General features: G+C 52.7%; 1 protein-coding gene across 1 annotated transcript in view; it reads right to left on the bottom strand.

The window, feature by feature from the left end:
• Positions 1-22,632, bottom strand: part of LOC123747746 (uncharacterized) — a 253,540-nt gene extending 230,908 nt beyond the window's left edge. Inside the window, exons 1-2 of the mRNA XM_069301696.1 lie at positions 19,450-22,632; positions 17,094-17,465 (exon numbers count right to left, since the gene is read on the bottom strand). Of these exons, the coding sequence (XP_069157797.1) occupies positions 17,094-17,465; positions 19,450-22,141 (3,064 nt within the window). The 5' untranslated portion in view covers positions 22,142-22,632. The remainder of the gene's footprint in view (positions 1-17,093; positions 17,466-19,449) is intronic.
• Between the last annotated feature and the right edge of the window lie 1,331 nt (positions 22,633-23,963).

The following is a 23,963-nucleotide window of genomic DNA, read 5'->3' as shown; positions in this document are numbered from 1 at the left end:
ACTCCCCACCACTGCCACACACCACTCTCCACCACTGTCACACACCACTCCCCACCACTGCCACTCACCACTCTCCACCACTGTCACTCACCACTCTCCACCACTGTCACACACCACTCTCCACCACTGCCACACACCACTCTTCACCACTGCCACACACCACTCTCCACCACTGCCACACTACCACTCTCCACCACTGCCACACCACTCTCCACCACTGTCATTGACCACTCTCCACCACTGTCACTCACCACTCTCCACCACTGTCACACACCACTCTCCACCACTGTCACACACCACTCTCCACCACTGTCACACACCACTCTCCACCACTGCCACACACCACTCTCCACCACTGCTACACACCACTCTCCACCACTGTCACACACCACTCCCCACCACTGCCACACACCACTGCCACTCACCTCTCTCCACCACTGTCACACACCACTCCCCACCACTGCCAATCACCACTTTCCACGACTGTCACACACCACTCCCCACCACTGCCACACATCACTGCCACACACCACTGTCCACCACTGTCACACACCACTCTCCACCACTGTCACACACCACTCTCCACCATTGCCACACACCACTCACCACCACTGCCACACTCCACTCTCCACCACTGTCACACACCACTCTCCACCACTGTCACACACCACTCTCCACCACTGTCACACACCACTCTCCATCACTGTCGCACACCACTCTCCACCACTGCCACACACCACTCTCCACCACTGTCACACACCACTCTCCACCACTGTCACACACCACTCTCCACCACTGTCACACAACACTCTCCACCACTGTCACACACCACTCCCCACCACTGACACACACCACTCTCCACCACTGCCACACACCACTCTCCACCACTGTCACACACCACTCTCCACCACTGCCACACACCACTCTCCACCACTGCCACACACCACTCTCCACCACTGCCCCTCACCACTCTCCACCACTGTCACACACCACTCTCCACCACTGTCACTCACCACTCTCCACCACTGCCACACAACACTCTCCACCACTGTCACACACCACTCACCACCACTGTCACTCACCACTCTAAACCACTGTCACACACCACTCTCCACCACTGCCACACAACACTCTCCACCACTGTCACACACCACTCTCCACCACTGTCACACACCACTCTCCACCACTGCCACACACCACTCTCCACCACTGCCACACACCACTCTTTCACAACTCTCACACACTACTCTCCAACACTGCCACACACCACTCTCCACCACTGTCACACACCACTCTCCACCACTGCCACATACCACTGCCCACCACTGCCACACACCACTCTCCACCACTGTCCCTCAACACTCTCCACCACTGCCCCTCACCACTCTTTACCACTGTCACACACCACTCTCCATCACTGCCACACACCACTCTCCACCACTCATACACCACTCTCCACAACTGCCACTCACCACTATCCACAACTGCCACTCACCACTCTCCTCCACTGTCACAAACCACTCTCCACCACTGCCCCTCAACACTCTCCACCACTGCCCCTCACCACTCTCCACCACTGTCAAACAGCACTCTCCACCACTGTCACACTCCACTCTGCACCACTGCCAAACACCACTCTCCACCACTGTCACACATCACACTCCACCACTGTCACACACCACTCTCCATCACTGTCACACACCACTCTCCACCACTGTCACACACCACTCTCCACCACTGCACACACCACTCTCCACCACTGTCACACACCACTCTCCACCACTCTCCACCACTGCCACACACCACTCTACACCACTGCCACACACCACTCTCCACCACTGTCACACACCACTCTCCACCACTGTCACACACCACTCTCCACCACTGTCACACAGCACTCTCCACCACTGTCACACATCACTCTCCACCACTGTCACACACCACTCCCCACCACTGTCACACACCACTCTTCACCACTGTCACACACCACTCCCCACCACTGCAACACTCCACTCTCCACCACTGCCACACAACACTCTCCACCACTGTCACACACCACTCTCCACCACTGCCACACACCACTCCCCACCACTGTCACACACCACTCTTCACCACTGTCACACACCACTCCCCACCACTGCAACACTCCACTCTCCACCACTGCCACACACCACTCTCCACCATTGTCACACACCACTCTCCACCACTGTCACTCACCACTCTCCACCACTGCCACACACCACTCCCCACCACTGCCACACACCACTGTCCACCACTGCCACACACCACTCTCCACCACTGCCACACACCACTCCCCACCACTGCCACACACCACTCTCCACCACTGTCACACACCACTCTCCACCATTGCCACTCACCACTCTCCACCACTGCCACACACCACTCCCCACCACTGCCACACACCACTCTCTACCACTGTCACACACCACTCTCCGCCATTGCCACTCACCACTCTCCACCACTGTCACACACCACTCTCCACCACTGCCACTCACCACTCCCCACCACTGCCACACACCACTCTTCCCCACTGTCACACACCACTCTCCACCACTGTCACTCACCACTCTCCACCACTGTCACACACCACTCCCCACCACTGCCACACACCACTCTCCACCACTGTCACACACCACTCCCCACCACTGCCACTCACCACTCTCCACCACTGTCACTCACCACTCTCCACCACTGTCACACACCACTCTCCACCACTGCCACACACCACTCTTCACCACTGCCACACACCACTCTCCACCACTGCCACATACCACTCTCCACCACTGCCACACCACTCTCCACCACTGTCATTGACCACTCTCCACCACTGTCACTCACCACTCTCCACCACTGTCACACACCACTCTCCACCACTGTCACACACCACTCTCCACCACTGTCACACACCACTCTCCACCACTGCCACACACCACTCTCCACCACTGCTACACACCACTCTCCACCACTGTCACACACCACTCCCCACCACTGCCACACACCACTGCCACTCACCTCTCTCCACCACTGTCACACACCACTCCCCACCACTGCCAATCACCACTTTCCACGACTGTCACACACCACTCCCCACCACTGCCACACATCACTGCCACACACCACTGTCCACCACTGTCACACACCACTCTCCACCACTGTCACACACCACTCTCCACCATTGCCACACACCACTCACCACCACTGCCACACTCCACTCTCCACCACTGTCACACACCACTCTCCACCACTGTCACACACCACTCTCCACCACTGTCACACACCACTCTCCATCACTGTCGCACACCACTCTCCACCACTGCCACACACCACTCTCCACCACTGTCACACACCACTCTCCACCACTGTCACACACCACTCTCCACCACTGTCACACAACACTCTCCACCACTGTCACACACCACTCCCCACCACTGACACACACCACTCTCCACCACTGCCACACACCACTCTCCACCACTGTCACACACCACTCTCCACCACTGCCACACACCACTCTCCACCACTGCCACACACCACTCTCCACCACTGCCCCTCACCACTCTCCACCACTGTCACACACCACTCTCCACCACTGTCACTCACCACTCTCCACCACTGCCACACAACACTCTCCACCACTGTCACACACCACTCACCACCACTGTCACTCACCACTCTAAACCACTGTCACACACCACTCTCCACCACTGCCACACATCACTCCCCATCACTGTCACACACCACTCTCCACCACTGTCACTCACCACTCTCCACCACTGTCACACACAACTCTCCACCACTGCCACACACCACTCTCCACTACTGCCACACACCACTCTCCACCACTGTCACACACCACTCTCCACCACTGTCACACACCACTCTCCACCACTGCCCCTCACCACTCTCCACCACTATCACTCACCACTCTCCACCACTGTCACACACCACTCTCCACCACTGTCACACACCACTCTCCACCACTGCCACACACCACTCTCCACCACTGCTACACACCACTCTCCACCACTGTCACACACCACTCTCCACCACTGCCACACACCACTCTCCACCACTGCCACACACCACTCTCCACCACTGCCACACACCACTCTCCACCACTGTCACTCACCACTCTCCACCACTGTCACTCACCACTCTCCACCACAGTCACACACCACTCTCCACCACTGCCACACACCACTCGTCACCACTGCCACACACCACTCTCCACCACTGCCACACACCACTCTCCACCACTGCCACACCACTCTCCACCACTGTCATTGACCACTCTCCACCACTGTCACTCACCACTCTCCACCACTGTCACACACCACTCTCCACCACTGTCACACACCACTCTCCACCACTGTCACACACCACTCTCCACCACTGCCACACACCACTCTCCACCACTGCTACACACCACTCTCCACCACTGTCACACACCACTTTCCACCACTGCCTCACACCACTCTCCACCACTGCCACACACCACTCTCCACCACTGTCACACACCACTCTCCACCACTGCCACACACAACTCTCCACCACTGCCACACACCACTCTCCACCACTGTCACACACCACTCTCCACCACTGTCACACACCACTCTCCACCACTGCCCCTCACCACTCTCCACCACAGTCACTCACCACTATCCACCACTGTCACACACCACTCTCCACCACTGCCCCTCACCACTCTCCACCACTGTCACACACCACTTTCCACCACTGCCTCACACCACTCTCCACCACTGCCACACACCACTCTCCACCACTGTCACACACCACTCTCCACCACTGCCACACACAACTCTCCACCACTGCCACACACCACTCTCCACCACTGTCACACACCACTCTCCACCACTGTCACACACCACTCTCCACCACTGTCACACACCACTCTCCATCACTGTCGCACACCACTCTCCACCACTGCCACACACCACTCTCCACCACTGTCACACACCACTCTCCACCACTGTCACACACCACTCTCCACCACTGTCACACAACACTCTCCACCACTGTCACACACCACTCCCCACCACTGACACACACCACTCTCCACCACTGCCACACACCACTCTCCACCACTGTCACACACCACTCTCCACCACTGCCACACACCACTCTCCACCACTGCCACACACCACTCTCCACCACTGCCCCTCAACACTCTCCACCACTGTCACACACCACTCTCCACCACTGTCACTCACCACTCTCCACCACTGCCACACAACACTCTCCACCACTGTCACACACCACTCACCACCACTGTCACTCACCACTCTAAACCACTGTCACACACCACTCTCCACCACTGCCACACATCACTCCCCATCACTGTCACACACCACTCTCCACCACTGTCACTCACCACTCTCCACCACTGTCACACACAACTCTCCACCACTGTCACTCACCACTCTCCACCACTGTCACACACAACTCTCCACCACTGCCACACACCACTCTCCACTACTGCCACACACCACTCTCCACCACTGTCACACACCACTCTCCACCACTGTCACACACCACTCTCCACCACTGCCCCTCACCACTCTCCACCACTATCACTCACCACTCTCCACCACTGTCACACACCACTCTCCACCACTGTCACACACCACTCTCCACCACTGCCACACACCACTCTCCACCACTGCTACACACCACTCTCCACCACTGTCACACACCACTCTCCACCACTGCCACACACCACTCTCCACCACTGCCACACACCACTCTCCACCACTGCCACACACCACTCTCCACCACTGTCACTCACCACTCTCCACCACTGTCACTCACCACTCTCCACCACTGTCACACACCACTCTCCACCACTGCCACACACCACTCTTCACCACTGCCACACACCACTCTCCACCACTGCCACACACCACTCTCCACCACTGCCACACCACTCTCCACCACTGTCATTGACCACTCTCCACCACTGTCACTCACCACTCTCCACCACTGTCACACACCACTCTCCACCACTGTCACACACCACTCTCCACCACTGTCACACACCACTCTCCACCACTGCCACACACCACTCTCCACCACTGCTACACACCACTCTCCACCACTGTCACACACCACTCCCCACCACTGCCACACACCACTGCCACTCACCTCTCTCCACCACTGTCACACACCACTCCCCACCACTGCCAATCACCACTTTCCACGACTGTCACACACCACTCCCCACCACTGCCACACACCACTGCCACACACCACTGTCCACCACTGTCACACACCACTCTCCACCACTGTCACACACCACTCTCCACCATTGCCACACACCACTCACCACCACTGCCACACTCCACTCTCCACCACTGTCACACACCACTCTCCACCACTGTCACACACCACTCTCCACCACTGTCACACACCACTCTCCATCACTGTCGCACACCACTCTCCACCACTGCCACACACCACTCTCCACCACTGTCACACACCACTCTCCACCACTGTCACACACCACTCTCCACCACTGTCACACAACACTCTCCACCACTGCCCCTCACCACTCTCCACCACTGTCACACACCACTCTCCACCACTGTCACTCACCACTCTCCACCACTGCCACACAACACTCTCCACCACTGTCACACACCACTCACCACCACTGTCACTCACCACTCTAAACCACTGTCACACACCACTCTCCACCACTGCCACACATCACTCCCCATCACTGTCACACACCACTCTCCACCACTGTCACTCACCACTCTCCACCACTGTCACACACAACTCTCCACCACTGCCACACACCACTCTCCACTACTGCCACACACCACTCTCCACCACTGTCACACACCACTCTCCACCACTGTCACACACCACTCTCCACCACTGCCCCTCACCACTCTCCACCACTATCACTCACCACTCTCCACCACTGTCACACACCACTCTCCACCACTGTCACACACCACTCTCCACCACTGCCACACACCACTCTCCACCACTGCTACACACCACTCTCCACCACTGTCACACACCACTCTCCACCACTGCCACACACCACTCTCCACCACTGCCACACACCACTCTCCACCACTGCCACACACCACTCTCCACCACTGTCACTCACCACTCTCCACCACTGTCACTCACCACTCTCCACCACAGTCACACACCACTCTCCACCACTGCCACACACCACTCTTCACCACTGCCACACACCACTCTCCACCACTGCCACACACCACTCTCCACCACTGCCACACCACTCTCCACCACTGTCATTGACCACTCTCCACCACTGTCACTCACCACTCTCCACCACTGTCACACACCACTCTCCACCACTGTCACACACCACTCTCCACCACTGTCACACACCACTCTCCACCACTGCCACACACCACTCTCCACCACTGCTACACACCACTCTCCACCACTGTCACACACCACTTTCCACCACTGCCTCACACCACTCTCCACCACTGCCACACACCACTCTCCACCACTGTCACACACCACTCTCCACCACTGCCACACACAACTCTCCACCACTGCCACACACCACTCTCCACCACTGTCACACACCACTCTCCACCACTGTCACACACCACTCTCCACCACTGCCCCTCACCACTCTCCACCACAGTCACTCACCACTATCCACCACTGTCACACACCACTCTCCACCACTGCCCCTCACCACTCTCCACCACTGTCACTCACCACTCTCCACCACTGTCACACACCAATCTCCACCACTGTCACACACCACTCTCCACCACTGCCACACAGCACTCTCCACCACTGCCACACACCACTCTCCACCACTGTCATTCACCACTCTCCACCACTGTCACACACCACTCTCCACCACTGTCACACACCACTCTCCTCCACTGTCACACACCACTCTCCACCACTGTCACACACCACTCTCCACCACTGTCACACACCACTCTCCACCACTGTCCCACACCACTCGCCACCACTGCCACACACCACTCTCCACCACTGTCACACACCACTCTCCACTACTGTCACACACCACTCTCCACCACTGCCACACACCACTCTCCACCACTTTCACACAGCACTCTCCACCACTGTCACACACCACTCTTCACCACTGTCACACACCACTCTCCACCACTGTCACACACCACTCTCCACCACTTTCACACAGCACTCTCCACCACTGTCACACACCACTCTTCACCACTGCCACACACCACTCTCCACCACTGCCACACACCACTCTCCACCACCGTCACACACCACTCTCCACCACTGTCACACACCACTCTCCACCACTGTCACACAGCACTCTCCACCACTGTCACACACCACTCTCCACCACTGCCACACACCACTCTCCACCACTGTCAAACATCACTCTCCACCACTGTCACACACCACTCTCCACCACTGTCACACACCACTCTCCACCACTGTCACACACCACTCTCCACCACTGCCACACACCAATCTCCACCACTGTCACACACCACTCTCCACCACTCTCCACCACTGCCACACACCACTCTACACCAATGCCACACACCACTCTCCACCACTGCCCCTCACCACTCTCCACCACTGTCACTCACCACTCTCCACCACTGTCACACACCACTCTCCACCACTGTCACACACCACTCTCCACCACTGTCACACACCACTCTCCACCACTGCCCCTCACCACTCTCCACCACTGTCACTCACCACTCTCCACCACTGTCACACACCACTCTCCACCACTGTCACACACCACTCTCCACCACTGCCACACACCACTCTCCACCACTGCCACACACCACTCTCCACCACTGTCACTCACCACTCTCCACCACTGTCACTCACCACTCTCCACCACTGTCACACACCACTCTCCACCACTGTCACACACCACTCTCTACCACTGTCACACACCACTCTCCACCACTGCCACACACCACTCCCCACCACTGCCACACACCACTCTCCACCACTGCCAAACATCACTCTCCACCACTGTCACTCACCACTCTCCACCACTGCCACACACAACTCTCCACCACTGTCACTCACCACTCTCCACCACTGTCACTCACCACTCTCCACCACTGTCACACACCACTCTCCACCACTGTCACACACCACTCTCCACCACTGTCACACACCACTCTCCTCCACTGTCACACACCACTCTCCACCACTGTCACACACCACTCTCCACCACTGTCACACACCACTCTCCACCACTGTCCCACACCACTCGCCACCACTGCCACACACCACTCTCCACCACTGTCACACACCACTCTCCACCACTGTCACACACCACTCTCCACCACTGCCACACACCACTCTCCTCCACTGTCACACACCACTCTCCACCACTGTCACACACCACTCTCCACCACTGTCACACACCACTCTCCACCACTGTCCCACACCACTCGCCACCACTGCCACACACCACTCTCCACCACTTTCACACAGCACTCTCCACCACTGTCACACACCACTCTTCACCACTGCCACACACCACTCTCCACCACCGTCACACACCACTCTCCACCACTGTCACACACCACTCTCCATCACTGCCACACACCACTCTCCACCACTGTCACACATCACTCTCCACCACTGTCACACACCACTCTCCACCACTGTCACACACCACTCTCCACCACTGTCACACACCACTCTCCACCACTGCCACACACCAATCTCCACCACTGTCACACACCACTCTCCACCACTCTCCACCTCTGCCACACACCACTCTACACCACTGCCACACACCACTCTCCACCACTGCCCCTCACCACTCTCCACCACTGTCACTCACCACTCTCCACCACTGTCACACACCACTCTCCACCACTGTCACACACCACTCTCTACCACTGTCACACACCACTCTCCACCACTGCCACACACCACTCCCCACCACTGCCACACACCACTCTCCACCACTGCCAAACATCACTCTCCACTACTGTCACTCACCACTCTCCACCACTGCCACACACAACTCTCCTCCACTGTCACACACCACTCTCCACCACTGCCACACACCATTCTCCACCACTGTCACACACCACTCTCCACCACTTTCACACACCACTCTCCACCACTGTCACACACCACTCTCTACCACTGTCACACACCACTCTCCACCACTGTCACACACCACTCTCCACCACTGTCACTCACCACTCTCCACCACTGTCACTCACCACTCTCCTCCACTGCCACACACCACTCTCCACCACTGTCACACACCACTCTCCACCACTGCCACACACCACTCTCCACCACTGCCACACACCACTCTCCACCACTGTCACACACAACTCTCCACCACTGCCACACACCACTCTCCACCACTGCCACACACCACTCTCCACCACTGTCACACCACTCTCCACCACTGCCACTCACAACTCTCCACCACTGCCACACACCACTCTCCACCACTGCCACACACCACTCTCCACCACTGCCACACACCACTCTCCACCACTGCCACACACCACTCTCCTCCACTGTCACACACCACTCTCCACCACTGTCACACACCACTCTACACCACTGTCACACACCACACTCCACCACTGTCCCACACCACTCGCCACCACTGCCACACACCACTCTCCACCACTGTCACACACCAGTCTCCACCACTGTCACACACCACTCTCCACCACTGCCACACATTACTCTCCACCACTGTCACACACCACTCTTCACCACTGCCACACACCACTCTCCACCACTGCCACACACCACTCTCCACCACTGTCACACACCACTCTCCACCACTGTCACACACCACTCTCCACCACTGTCACACAGCACTCTCCACCACTGTCACACACCACTCTCCACCACTGCCACACACCACTCTCCACCACTGTCACACATCACTCTCCAACACTGTCACACACCACTCTCCACCACTGTCACACACCACTCTCCACCACTGTCACACACCACTTTCCACCACTGCCACACACCACTCTCCACCACTGTCACACACCACTCTCCACCAGTCGCCACCACTGCCACACACCACTCTACACCACTGCCACACACCACTCTCTACCACTGCCACACACCACTCTCTACCACTGCCACACACCACTCTCCACCACTGCCACACACCACTCTCTACCACTGCCACACACCACTCTCCACCACTGCCACACACCACTCTCCATCACTGTCACACATCACTCTCCACCACTGCCACACACCACTCTCCACCACTGTCACACACCACTCTCCACCACTGCCACACACCACTCTCCACCACTGCCACACACCACTCTCCACCACTGTCACACACCACTCTCCACCACTGCCACACACCACTCTCCACCACTGCCACACACCACTCCACACCACTGCCACACACCACTCTCCACCACTGCCACACAACACTCTCCACCACTGTCACTCACCACTCTCCACCACTGTCACACACCACTCTCCACCACTCTCACACAACACTCTCCACCACTGTCACTCACCACTCTCCACCACTGCCACACACCACTCTCCACCACTGCCACACACCACTCTCCACCACTGCCCCTCACCACTCTCCACCACTGTCACTCACCACTCTCCACCACTGTCACACACCACTCTCCACCACTCTCACACAACACTCTCCACCACTGTCACTCACCACTCTCCACCACTGCCACACACCACTCTCCACCACAGCCACACACCACTCTCCACCACTGCCACACACCACTCTCCACCACTGTCACACACCACTCTCCACCACTGTCACTCACCACTCTCCACCACTGTCACACACCACTCTCCACCACTGCCACACACCACTCCCCACCACTGTCACACACCACTCTCCACCACTGTCACTCACCACTCTCCACCACTGTCACACGCCACTCTCCACCACTGCCACACACCACTCTCCACCACTGCCACACACCACTCTCCACCACTGTCACTCACCACTCTCCACCACTGTCACTCACCACTCTCCACCACTGTCACACACCACTCTCCACCACTGTCACACAACACTCTCCACCACTGTCACACACCACTCTCCACCACTGCCACACACCACCCTCCACCACTGCTACACACCACTCTCCACCACTGTCACACACCACTCTCCACCTCTGCCTCACACCACTCTCCACCACTGCCACACACAACTCTCCACCACTGCCACACACCACTCTCCACCACTGTCACACACCACTCTCCACCACTGTCACACACCACTCTCCACCACTGCCCTTCATCACTCTCCACCACTGTCACTCACCACTCTCCAGCACTGTCACACACCACTCTCCACCACTGTCACACGCCACTCTCCACCACTGCCACACACCACTCTCCACCACTGCCACACACCAATCTCCACCACTGTCACTCACCACTCTCCACCACTGTCACTCACCATTCTCCACCACTGTCACACACCACTCTCCACCACTGTCACACACCACTCTCCACCACTGTCACACACCACTCTCCACCACTGCCACACACCACTCTCCACCACTGCTACACACCACTCTCCACCACTGTCACACACCACTCTCCACCACTGCCACACACCACTCTCCACCACTGCCACACACCACTCTCCACCACTGTCACACACCACTCTCCACCACTGCCACACACCACTCTCCACCACTGTCACACACCACTCTCCACCACTGTCACACACCACTCTCCACCACTGTCACACACCACTCTCCACCACTGTCACACACCACTCTCCACCTCCTCGACCTTCTCCTCTTTCTTCCTTGACCTTCTCCTTCCTCCTCGACCTTCTCCTTCCTCCTCGACCTTCTCCTTCCTCCTCGACCTTCTCCTTCCTCCTCGACCTTCTCCTTCCTCCTCGACCTCCTCGACCTTCTCCTTCCTCCTCGACCTCCTCGACCTTCTCCTTCCTCCTCGACCTCCTCCTTCCCCCTCGACCTTCTCCTTCCTCCTCGACCTTCTCTTTCCTCCTTGACCTTCTCCTTCCTCCTCGACCTTCTCCTTCCTCCTCGACCTTCTTCTTCCTTCTCGACCTTCTCCTTCCTCCTCGACCTTCTTCTTCCTTCTCGACCTTCTCCTTCCTCCTCGACCTTCTCCTTCCTTCTCGACCTTCTCCTCTTTCTTCCTCGACCTTCTTCTTCCTCCTCGACCTTCTCCTTCCTCCTCGACCTCCTCCTTCCTCCTCGACCTTCTCCTTCCTCCTCGACCTTCTTCTTCCTCCTCGACCTTCTCCTTCCCCCTCGACCTTCTCCTTCCTCCTCGACCCTCTCCTTCCTCCTCGACCTTCTCCTTCCTCCTCGACCCTCTCCTTCCTCCTCGACCTTCTCCTTCCCCCTCGACCTTCTCCTTCCTCCTCGACCTTCTCCTTCCTCCTCGACCTTCTCCTTCCTCCTCGACCTTCTCCTTCCTTCTCGACCTTCTCCTTCCTCCTTGACCTTCTCCTTCCTCCTCGACCTTCTCCTTCCTCCTCGACCTCCTCCATCCTCCTCGACCTTCTCCTTGCTCCTTGACCTCCTTCCTCCTCGACCTTCTCCTTCCTCCTCGACCTCCTCCTTCCCCCTCGACCTTCTCCTTCCTCCTCGACCCTCTCCTTCCTCCTCGACCTTCTCCTTCCCCCTCGACCTTCTCCTTCCTCCTCGACCTCCTCCTTCCCCCTCGACCTTCTCCTTCCTTCTCGACCTTCTCCTTCCTCCTCGACCTTCTCCTTCCTCCTCGACCTTCTCCTTCCTCCTCGACCTTCTCCTCTTTCTTCCTTGACCTTCTCCTTCCTCCTCGACCTTCTTCTTCCTTCTCGACCTTCTCCTTCCTCCTCGACCTTCTCCTTCCTCCTCGACCTCCTCCTTCCTCCTTGACCTTCTCCTTCCTCCTCGACCTTCTCCTCTTTCTTCGTTGACCTTCTCCTTCCTCCTCGACCTCCTCCTTCCTCCTCGACCTTCTCCTTCCTCCTCGACCTTCCCCTTCCTCCTCGACCTTCTCCTTCCCCCTCGACCTTCTCCTTCCTCCTCGACCCTCTCCTTCCTCCTCGACCTTCTCCTTCCCCCTCGACCTTCTCCTTCCTCCTCGACCTTCTCCTTCCTCCTCGACCTTCTCCTTCCTCCTCGACCTTCTCCTTCCTCCTCGACCTTCTCCTTCCTCCTAGACCTTCTCCTTCCTCCTCGACCTCCTCCTCCCTCAACTATGTGGTAATCGCCACTACATAAAGTACAACAATCAACCACTACTATCACGAACCACAACAACCACCACTGCAATTAAACCCCCAACCACACCTATCAACCACCACAACAATCAACACCCACAACCATTAACCACCACAACAATCAACCACCACAACCATCATCCACCACAACAATCATCCACCACAACCATCAACCACCACAACCATCAACCACCACAACAATCAACCACCACAACCATCATCCACCACAACCATCAACCACCACAACAATCAACCACCACAACAATAAACCACCACAACCATCATCCACCACAACCATCAACCACCACAACCATCATCCACCACAACCATCAACCACCACAACCATCAACCACCACAACCATCAACAAACACTACCATCAACCACCACAACCATCAACCACCACAACCATCAACCACCACAACCATCAACAAACACTACCATCAACCACCACAACCATCAACCACCACAACCATCAACAAACACTACCATCAACCACCACAACCATCAACAAGCACTACCATCAACCACCACAACCATTAACTACCACAACCATCAACCACCTTAGCCATCAACCATCACAGACATCAACCACCAGAGCTATCAACCACCAATACCATAAACCACCACAACCTCAACTACCATTAACATTAACCACCACTACCACTAATCACAACCATCAGCCACCACAATTACCAACCACAGCAATCAACCACCACCACCACCAACCACAACTATTAACCACCACTAGAACCAACCACTACCACCAACAATAAACATCACACACCACTGCCACCAACCACAACCACCCACCTCAGCCACCAACCACAACCTACCACCACAGCCACCAACCACAACCCAGCAACAATTCCACCACCACTACCATGGATTCTCCATTAAGTGAAAGTAATGAATAAAATATTTTTAACCTACCTTTTATTATGCTTCAGTTTTATTTCTAGTATATGTAAAAATATATTTTTTAAATATTTCTACATTTTTTAAATATATTCCATCAATCAGGAAAACGATTTTTATGCAACATTTAAGGTTGCGACACGGTCTCAAAATTGTTTAGCCAAAGTTGTGCAGTAAGTTGTGGCAACTTATTTACAACCACACAATAACGTAGCTAATACATGAAAACAAACGTTGCCACACCTGGCTACTCTCCCGACCCACACTGCTACGATATATCGTATCGTGTTATTTCATCGCATAAAGACACGGTTATTTATTAGTAATACGTTCATTATTACAGGAAGAACGAGGTTAACAACCGTGGAGGTCGTTAACGGTCAGCACGGTATGGCTCTTCCGGTGGCGGGAATTTCTGTTAACCAATCAGAACCACCGGGCGAGGTAACGTGTGCTGGCCGGAGCATGTGGAGAGACAGACCTCTACTCCCCTCCATTCAGTCAACATGCTGTCGTCACGTTCGGATGTTTGACCAACTGACCCAACTGTTCCAGTATGCTCCACCCTCACCAAAGGAAACGGACGTGAGGACCTAGCGGCATGGTAAACGTCTCTGAGGTCGTGGAAGGCACCGTCATTGATAGTTAGAGTCGTTGAGGTAACACCCAGTGTCCGAGTAGTGGTCCTAATTACGGACAAGTGAATCTATAAGTGGGAAGAACAATCGGACAAGAGACGACCATTTCATGGTCGCAGTGTCTCTCTCTATATATATAACTGTACTTGTGTACAATGCCTAAATATATATACATGTAATATATTGTATATAAGGTGGTTAGAGATATATCCGAATATATCCATGATGAAGTTTTTATACAATCTTATTTTCTTGTCCTGTCAGACCTCAGCACAAAGTGTGTCGCACCTGACAACAGGTCCGGCTGAGGCTGACACCTGATCGGATTAATGTACCCCGTTGTAGTACAACGAAACATAGGATAAACACTCAGAATAAACCTAAATTTAAATGTGTTGGGTTGTCGACAGTTCGATCCCAACAACACCTGTAGATGAGGGAGAACACGGAAGCCCACACCTGGCTACTCTCCCTCCCCACACCTGCACATGAGAGGGAACACGGAAGCCCACACCTGGCTACTCTCCCTCCCCACACCTGCACATGAGAGGGAACACGGAAGCCCACACCTGGCTACTCTCCCGACCCACACCTGCACATGAGAGAGAACACGGAAGCCCACACCTGGCTACTCTCCCGACCCACACCTGCACATGAGAGGGAACACGGAAGCCCACACCTGGCTACTCTCCCGACCCACACCTGCACATGAGAGGGAACACGGAAGCCCACACCTGGCTACTCTCCCGACCCACACCTGCACATGAGAGGGAACACGGAAGCCCACACTTGGCTACTCTCCCGACCCACACCTGCACATGAGAGGGAACACGGAAGCCCACACCTGGCTACTCTCCCGACCCACACCTGCACATGAGAGGGAACACGGAAGCCCACACCTGGCTACTCTTCCGACTCACACCTGCACATGAGAGGGAACACTAAAGCCCACACCTGGCTACTCTCCCCACCCACACCTGTCTATGTCACACACTCATGCCAAAGAAAACTTATATCAAGTAAATCTAGCTTGTATTAAGCAAGACAATGTTGGGCTAAATATTGATCAGTGTTATCTTATAAGCAGTGAAGCTTGCTTAATGAATATTCTTGGTCGCTAAACGGTGCTCAAAGTTACTCAAGAAGCCTTATAAGTTCTCTAATTCATGACTTTTAATGTAAAAATATTTTTGAAACCACTGGAAGCACTGTGAATTAAACAACTGAGTTACAGATATTCACGTGTTAAAATGTAGTCAATACGTACAGGTGAGAAGCGTGCTAGAGAACTCCAGGCCACTATACCCTCCTCTTGAGGGAGGACACAGCTGAGCCACTAGGCGGCAGCACCAGTCGATGGCGGGGTCGTCATCAGTGAGGTCCCGCAAGATGATCAGGTGGAGCTCCCTTCCCTGGTACGGCAGAGTGTCCAGGGTGTCCGGGTCCACGAAGCCCGTGGCGTCCAGGGTGTCAGGGTCCACGTAGCCCGTGGCGTCCAGGGTGTCAGGGTCCGCGTAGCCCGTGGCGTCCAGGGTGTCCGGGTCCACGTAGCCCGTGGCGTCCAGGGTGTCCGGGTCCACGTAGCCCGTGGCGTCCAGGGTGTCCGGGTCCACGTAGTCCATGGCGTCCAGGTCAATGCCTGAAGACATACACTGAGATACAGTCACGGTCGTTACTGGTATGTTCTAAGATATAACAAGAAGACATACTGAGCCATCCACTCACCTTACTGCTGGGTTTATTACCTGATGACAAGTCCGTATTTTGGACAGTATTAATAGCATCTAAACTATGTATTAATAGCTTTTAAAAGCCACGGTCAAGGTCATCTGTATCAATGGTCAAGGTCACAGTCAAGGTCATCTGTATCAATGGTCAAGGTCATCTGTATCAATGGTCAAGGTCACAGTCAAGGTTATCTATATCAATGGTCAAGGTCATCTGTAGCAATTGTCAAGGTCATCTGTATCAATTGTCAAGGTCACAGTCAAGGTTACCTGTATCAATTGTCAAAGTCATCTGCATCAACGGTCAAGGTCATCTTTGTCAAGGTCATCTGTATCAATGGTCAAGGTCATCTGTATCATGGTCAAGGTCACAGTCATGGTCATCTGTATCAATGGTCAAGGTCGCATTAGAAGGTCATATAAACTAAGTCAAGGTCAGAGTGAAAGGTCATCTGGACCAAGTATCAAGGTCACAGGGATAGATGGGTCACCTGAATTAAGGATCAAAGTTACGGAAGGTCTAATTAACCAAGGGATCAAGGTCACAGTGAAAGGTCATCTTAAACAGGAATTAGGTCACAGTGAAAGGTCATCTTAAACAGGAATTAGGTCAGTGTGAAAGGTCATCTTGAACAGGAATTAGGTCACAGTGAAAGGTCATCTTAAACAGGAATTAGGTCAGTGTGAAAGGTCATCTTGAACAGGAATTAGGTCACAGTGAAAGGTCATCTTAAACAGGAATTAGGTCACAGTGAAAGGTCATCCTGGACAGGAATTAGGTTACACTGAAATGTCATCTTAAACAGGAATTAGGTCACAGTGAAAGGTCATCTTGAACAGGATTTAGGTCACAGTGAAAGGTCATCTTGAACAGGAATTAGGTCACAGTAAAAAGTTATCTTGAACAGGAATTAGGTCACAGTGAAATGTCATCTTGAACAGGAATTAGGTCACAGTAAAAGGTCATCTTGAACAGGAATTAGGTCACAGTGAAAGGTCATCTTGAACAGGATTTAGGTCACAGTGAAAGGTCATCTTGAACAGGAATTAGGTCAGTGTGAAAGGTCATCTTGAACAGGAATTAGGTCACAGTAAAAGGTCATCTTGAACAGGAATTAGGTCACAGTAAAAGGTCATCTTGAACAGGAATTAGGTCACAGTAAAAGGTCATCTTGAACAGGAATTAGGTCACAGTGAAAGGTCATCTTGAACAAGAATTAGGTCACAGTGAAAGGTCATCTTGAACAAGAATTAGGTCACAGTGAAAGGTCATCTTGAACAGGAATTAGGTCACAGTGAAAGGTCATCCTGAACAGGAATTAGGTCACAGTGAAAGGTCATCTTGAACAGGAATTAGGTCACAGTGAAAGGTCATCCTGAACAGGAATTAGGTCACAGTGAAAGGTCATCTTGAACAGGAATTAGGTCACAGTGAAAGGAGATCTGTACCACGAGTCAAAGTCAAAGTGGTAAGTCATCTGAACCAAAAGTTTGGCGTCGCTAAATACTTCATGAAATTATTTATGCACAAGAATATATACAGCAGCGGAATGTTTCGAAAATTTATTATTCATGGAGTAGTCGCCCTTAATAAGTCTATATTTGTAATCAAAGTAGAAGGTTTGTCACCCTTAAGGTGACTATATTTGTAAACAATATAAGGTGTTTGTCACCCTTAAGGTGACTATATTTGTAAACAATATAAGGTGTTTGTCTCCCTTAAGGTGATTATGTTTGTAAACAATATAAGGAATCTTTCGTTCATAAGGTTGTAAACATATATGTAAACAATGTAAATCTGAATTACTATATTAAACATGATGAATGAAGCCCTTTGCGTAATTTTGGTATTAATAAATAACTCTAAAAATTATGGTGGAAAATATGAATATTTACCAAGATACTGCAGGTGAGGAAGGTGAGGCAGGTGACGGATGAGGACGGGCAGTTGCTGTAGTGTGAGGTCCAGGGTGAGGGTCTCGAGGGTGGGAGGCAGGAGGGGTATGGCTGCCTCAGACAAGCGACCACTAAACCACTCTAAGGTACACTTACTGCCGGGGGCTGTCAGCCTCTCCAAACATTGTTTTCTTATCTCAAAATCTTTGCTGAATAATCCATTTTTAAAATAATAAAGAGTTAAGGATATGGTTACCTTCATTTTTGCCAGCACTGACAGTGTAGACAGACCCTGCTCTAGTTGGGATGTATCTTTTATGACTAGGAAAATGATCTTAGGTGTCACCCTCTTAAGAACAAGCGGCAGGACAACCCACGAGTCAACACTCTCTATTTCCCACTCTTGTTCTGTACGCAGCTTCTCACACACGGCTTGGATGACGTGCTCACTCCCGCGGGACTCTGCTACATGCTTCAACAGCTCGTCAGTCTCATGTGTAACCATCTCGCACAGGTCAATTATGTGAGTAATGAACTTGTGCTCTACTCCCCGGGCACACAGCACCCCGGTAGTGCTGACTAAAATGTTCCACCATCTGGGGCGCTCCTTAAACTCTTGGTACACGGCACTAATATCAAACGTTGACCCTCTCACGTGATCTCCCAAGGAGCGTTTTTCCTTACGTACAACATCCACTAAGAGGTCAATGATTATAGACCTTTCCCCTGACACACGGTGTGATACTGGATCACCTCGGTCTTGCTCAGCCTTCAACAAGAGATCGACCAGCCCCCTGCTGGCACAATACTCCTGGTACCTGGCGTGAAAATAGCCAAACACCCACACCACATTGAGGCCCCGACGGTAGCTGGTTCTTGTGAAATAGTTGGACAAGACCTCCTCCTGCGGCAGTCCCAGAGTGTCACACTTCTCCCTAATCTCCGCTTCCGTCTCCCGCCAAAGGTCGTACTCCTGCCTCTGGATCCCTCTTAAACTAATCTTTTCTAGGAACCTCAAAAACTTTTTCACATTTTTGTCACATTTTCCTTTGGGTTCGGTCACGTGTTTGGCTGTGAGTCTGGACACCAGTTTGTTGGTTATGAAGTCATGAATCTTCTCGTAGACTTGGGTGTTTGTGGTGAGGTTGTTAAATTCTTCTGGAGCCTCGACACACAGCAGCGCCAACAAGGTCAAGGTGAGTGGAGTGTTGAGGTACTCACCCAGGAACTGACTCATCTGCTCCAGCCGCTGGGTAAACCTCCCTGTGATGACACTCCGTGGGCACTCTTCCTCCACCAGCACCTTGATGGTTCTCTCGGCGAACTCCACGCGACGTTCTGGAGTGATGCCCAAGACGAGGATGTTGCAGCGAGGTCTGGTGTGTGGGACGAGCTGTGACAGTTGTTGGTCCCACCCCGGCCGTGTGGTTATCACCAACCTCACATCCTTGCCAGGCAGGTGCAACAGCTCCTTCACCAGCCTTCCTGAATGGTCGTTGACCTCGTCGTAGCCGTCAATCAGGACTAATATATTTAAGCTCAAGATTATCTCCTTAAACAGCTGGAAGTCGGCACCAGAATCACGAAGTGATTGAGGCAGCAACTGGCGGAGGAGATCATCGAAGGTATTAAGATGTGAGTCCCTGCACTGTACATAGAAAACGAGGTCCACAGTGCCCAGGTGACGTATGGCAGCAGGGTCCTCTACCCACTTCTCGAGGATGAGCTTGAGTAAAGTTGTCTTGCCCATACCACCTTCCCCCGTCAGGAGGACACACTGAGAGACTCTTCCGTCCTCTCGTCTCATACTCAAGATGTCTTCATAGTTTATATCCTGACCCTTGGCAGCGTGGGAGGGTCTTGTGCCATCCTGACCCTTGGCAGCGTGGGAGGGTCTTGCCCCTATGACGGGATCTTGAAGGAGTCGCAGTTGTGTAAAAGCAAGACTTGGGTTGTAGTTAATGTTGAGGAGGAGCCAGGGTGCGGGAACAATCTGGTACAGCAGTTTATACCCGCCAGTTAGCTCCTGCTTGCTCATCTGCTTAACCTCTTCTGTGATGTGGCTTTTGAACATCTTAATCTCCTGGCGGAGCTGAGGCAAGTACGCCACATCTGAGGGATCCAGCGGCTCTCTGACCTTCGCTAGCAGACCACCAATATACTTGGTGACATCTCTGGTCACGTGGTCCACATCCTGGCTGTTTGTCCCACACCGGACGCCGGCCTCAGCCAGCATCTTAGCCAATAAGTCACTGAGCTCCGTCAGTGTTGACGTAAGATCTTGCTCTGACATTCTCACATTATTATGGGCCAACGTGTTTCGGTGTTGCTTCAGGCTGTAAATGAGGTGTTCAAGTGATGATCCCTGAGGCCCTGGAGTGGTCCACGTGGGGTCATTCACCTCAGCCAGACCACACACACGTTGCAGGAGTTTATACAACAGGGTGAGGTCAAAAGTAGCCGCGTCAGAGGAAGCTTCGAGTTTATCCCTCTGGTGAGCATCGAAGACACGCCTGTACTGAGCATTGGTGTACCCCAAGTCCTGAGTGAGGTAAGTCACTACTGGGAAGGTGCCCCGGTACGACCACATAAACACACTTGCTAGCGCGTCTCGTCCTGCCTTAGTCACAGCCAGTCCATACCGCAGTCTGTTCACATCTTCCGGTTGGATAACAGGACTCGAGGCCGCCATATTGGGCCGTATGATTCTCACCTCACACAACTGTTGTCAAGTTTCACACAAGCAGTAAATGTCCCACGCTGGTTTTGTTATTATATTATGTTTAAAAACATAACATTGTTTCTCACTGTCGGAGACGGGCAGCTTGTTAGGCTTGTGTAGGCCTTCCTAAGCCAACGACAGACCTTCCTCAGGATGCATCCCTCAACAGTTGACTAATTTCCAGGTTAATGTTTACTGCTAGGTGAACAGAGGTATCAGGAGGCTGAGCATCTCACACTGCCAGGGAATCAAACTCGGATCTAATCGGTGATGATCCGACTGCATTAACCATAATACAGTCACTTAATTGACCAAAAATATAAGTGATTTCCAAATAAACCAAATTTTACAAAATGTGTTCACATGTTAATGCAATATTCGGTTCCAGCTTTATTTGTTATTTTCAATTTGTTCTTTAACTAATTATTTTCTTCTGTCTTTATACTCTTCAGATTTCTGTCATCTGGAAGAACAATTTAACGTTATTAAAACAAGATGTTAGTGTTAAACATTGGGTCAGAAATAAATTTTTGAGATCACTAAAACAAATAAAATTCCAAAGTCTGCCTCCTGCATTTTGTTTTATTTTATAACTTAAAACTTGTCAATATTTTGACCTAACTCCTGTGATCATTGTGGTGTTGGCTTCTGGTTTAGGTAGAGTAATGGTGCTCATTTTCTCACACAGAAATATACGGTGTAGCATTTAGTAATGTTATTCTCTGCCTTTATCTTGCTCTTGTAAGGACCTATTTAGATTATGCAGTTCAGTTTGGTCAACATACAATATACTGGACATAATTTGACTTGAACCCATAAAGAGAAGAATGACAAAGTTGATCTCAGGAATTAGAAATCTCCCTTATTAACAGAGATTCAGGAAGCTATGTTTACACATTCTTCGGAAAGTATAGTTGATATTATTGATGTTGTCAAAAGGATGAAAAGTTATATCGAAGGTAGTAATAATAAGTTGTTAACTGCATCAACACAAAATAGAACAAGAAATGATAAATCTGTATCAATATAAATAATGTCAGCTTCTCTGTCTATGCGAGCTAGAAGACCCTACTCAGGGAGCTAGCCTCACCTAATTTCTAACAGTAATTCCTGCTGGGTATGTGCCCAACAGGGAATGGCATATATGTAGGGAGGACATCTTTAAAGAGTACCAAAGCTACCCCCTTACCACGAACATTGCTATATCATATTAATTAGACTTTGAATTATTTATTTATTTTCTTGCTAGGGTTCCCATCTGAGCTTCTGTGTAGATCGCCCTCTCCCCCTCCGCTCTCTTGTGGACAATATTCACAGTATAATGTTAACAACTTACATGGAGTTTACTACAAGTAAACTTCCGTCCTCTGAGAGTCTCTTATAGGAGCAATGATGGCGGGCCGCGTAGAGGCTCATCATATAAAATGGCCGACTAGAGGCACATAAAATGGCCGCCTAGAGGTACATAAAGGGGCCGCCTAGAGGTACATAAAAGAGCCACCTAGAGGTACATAAAGGGCCACCTAGAGGTACATAAAAGGGCCGCCTAGAAGTGCATGAAGGGGCCGCCTAGAGGTACATAAAATGGCAGCTCAGAGGCACATAAATGGCCGCGTAGAGGGACATAAAGGGCCGCCTAGAGGGACATAAAGGACCGCCTAAAGGCACTTAAAGGAGCCGCCTAGAGGTACATAAAGGGCCGCCTAGAGGTACATAAAGGGCAGCAATGAAGAGCATAAAGGGCCCGCCTAGAGGTATATAAAGGGCCGCCTAGAGGTACATTAAGGGCCGT

Source organism: Procambarus clarkii, chromosome 46 (assembly GCF_040958095.1).
Source record: "Procambarus clarkii isolate CNS0578487 chromosome 46, FALCON_Pclarkii_2.0, whole genome shotgun sequence".
In the NCBI taxonomy this organism is placed as follows: Eukaryota; Metazoa; Arthropoda; class Malacostraca; order Decapoda; family Cambaridae; genus Procambarus; species Procambarus clarkii.
The sequence above is the reverse complement of the archived record's forward strand: the minus strand, read 5'-3'. Positions and strand labels throughout refer to the sequence as shown.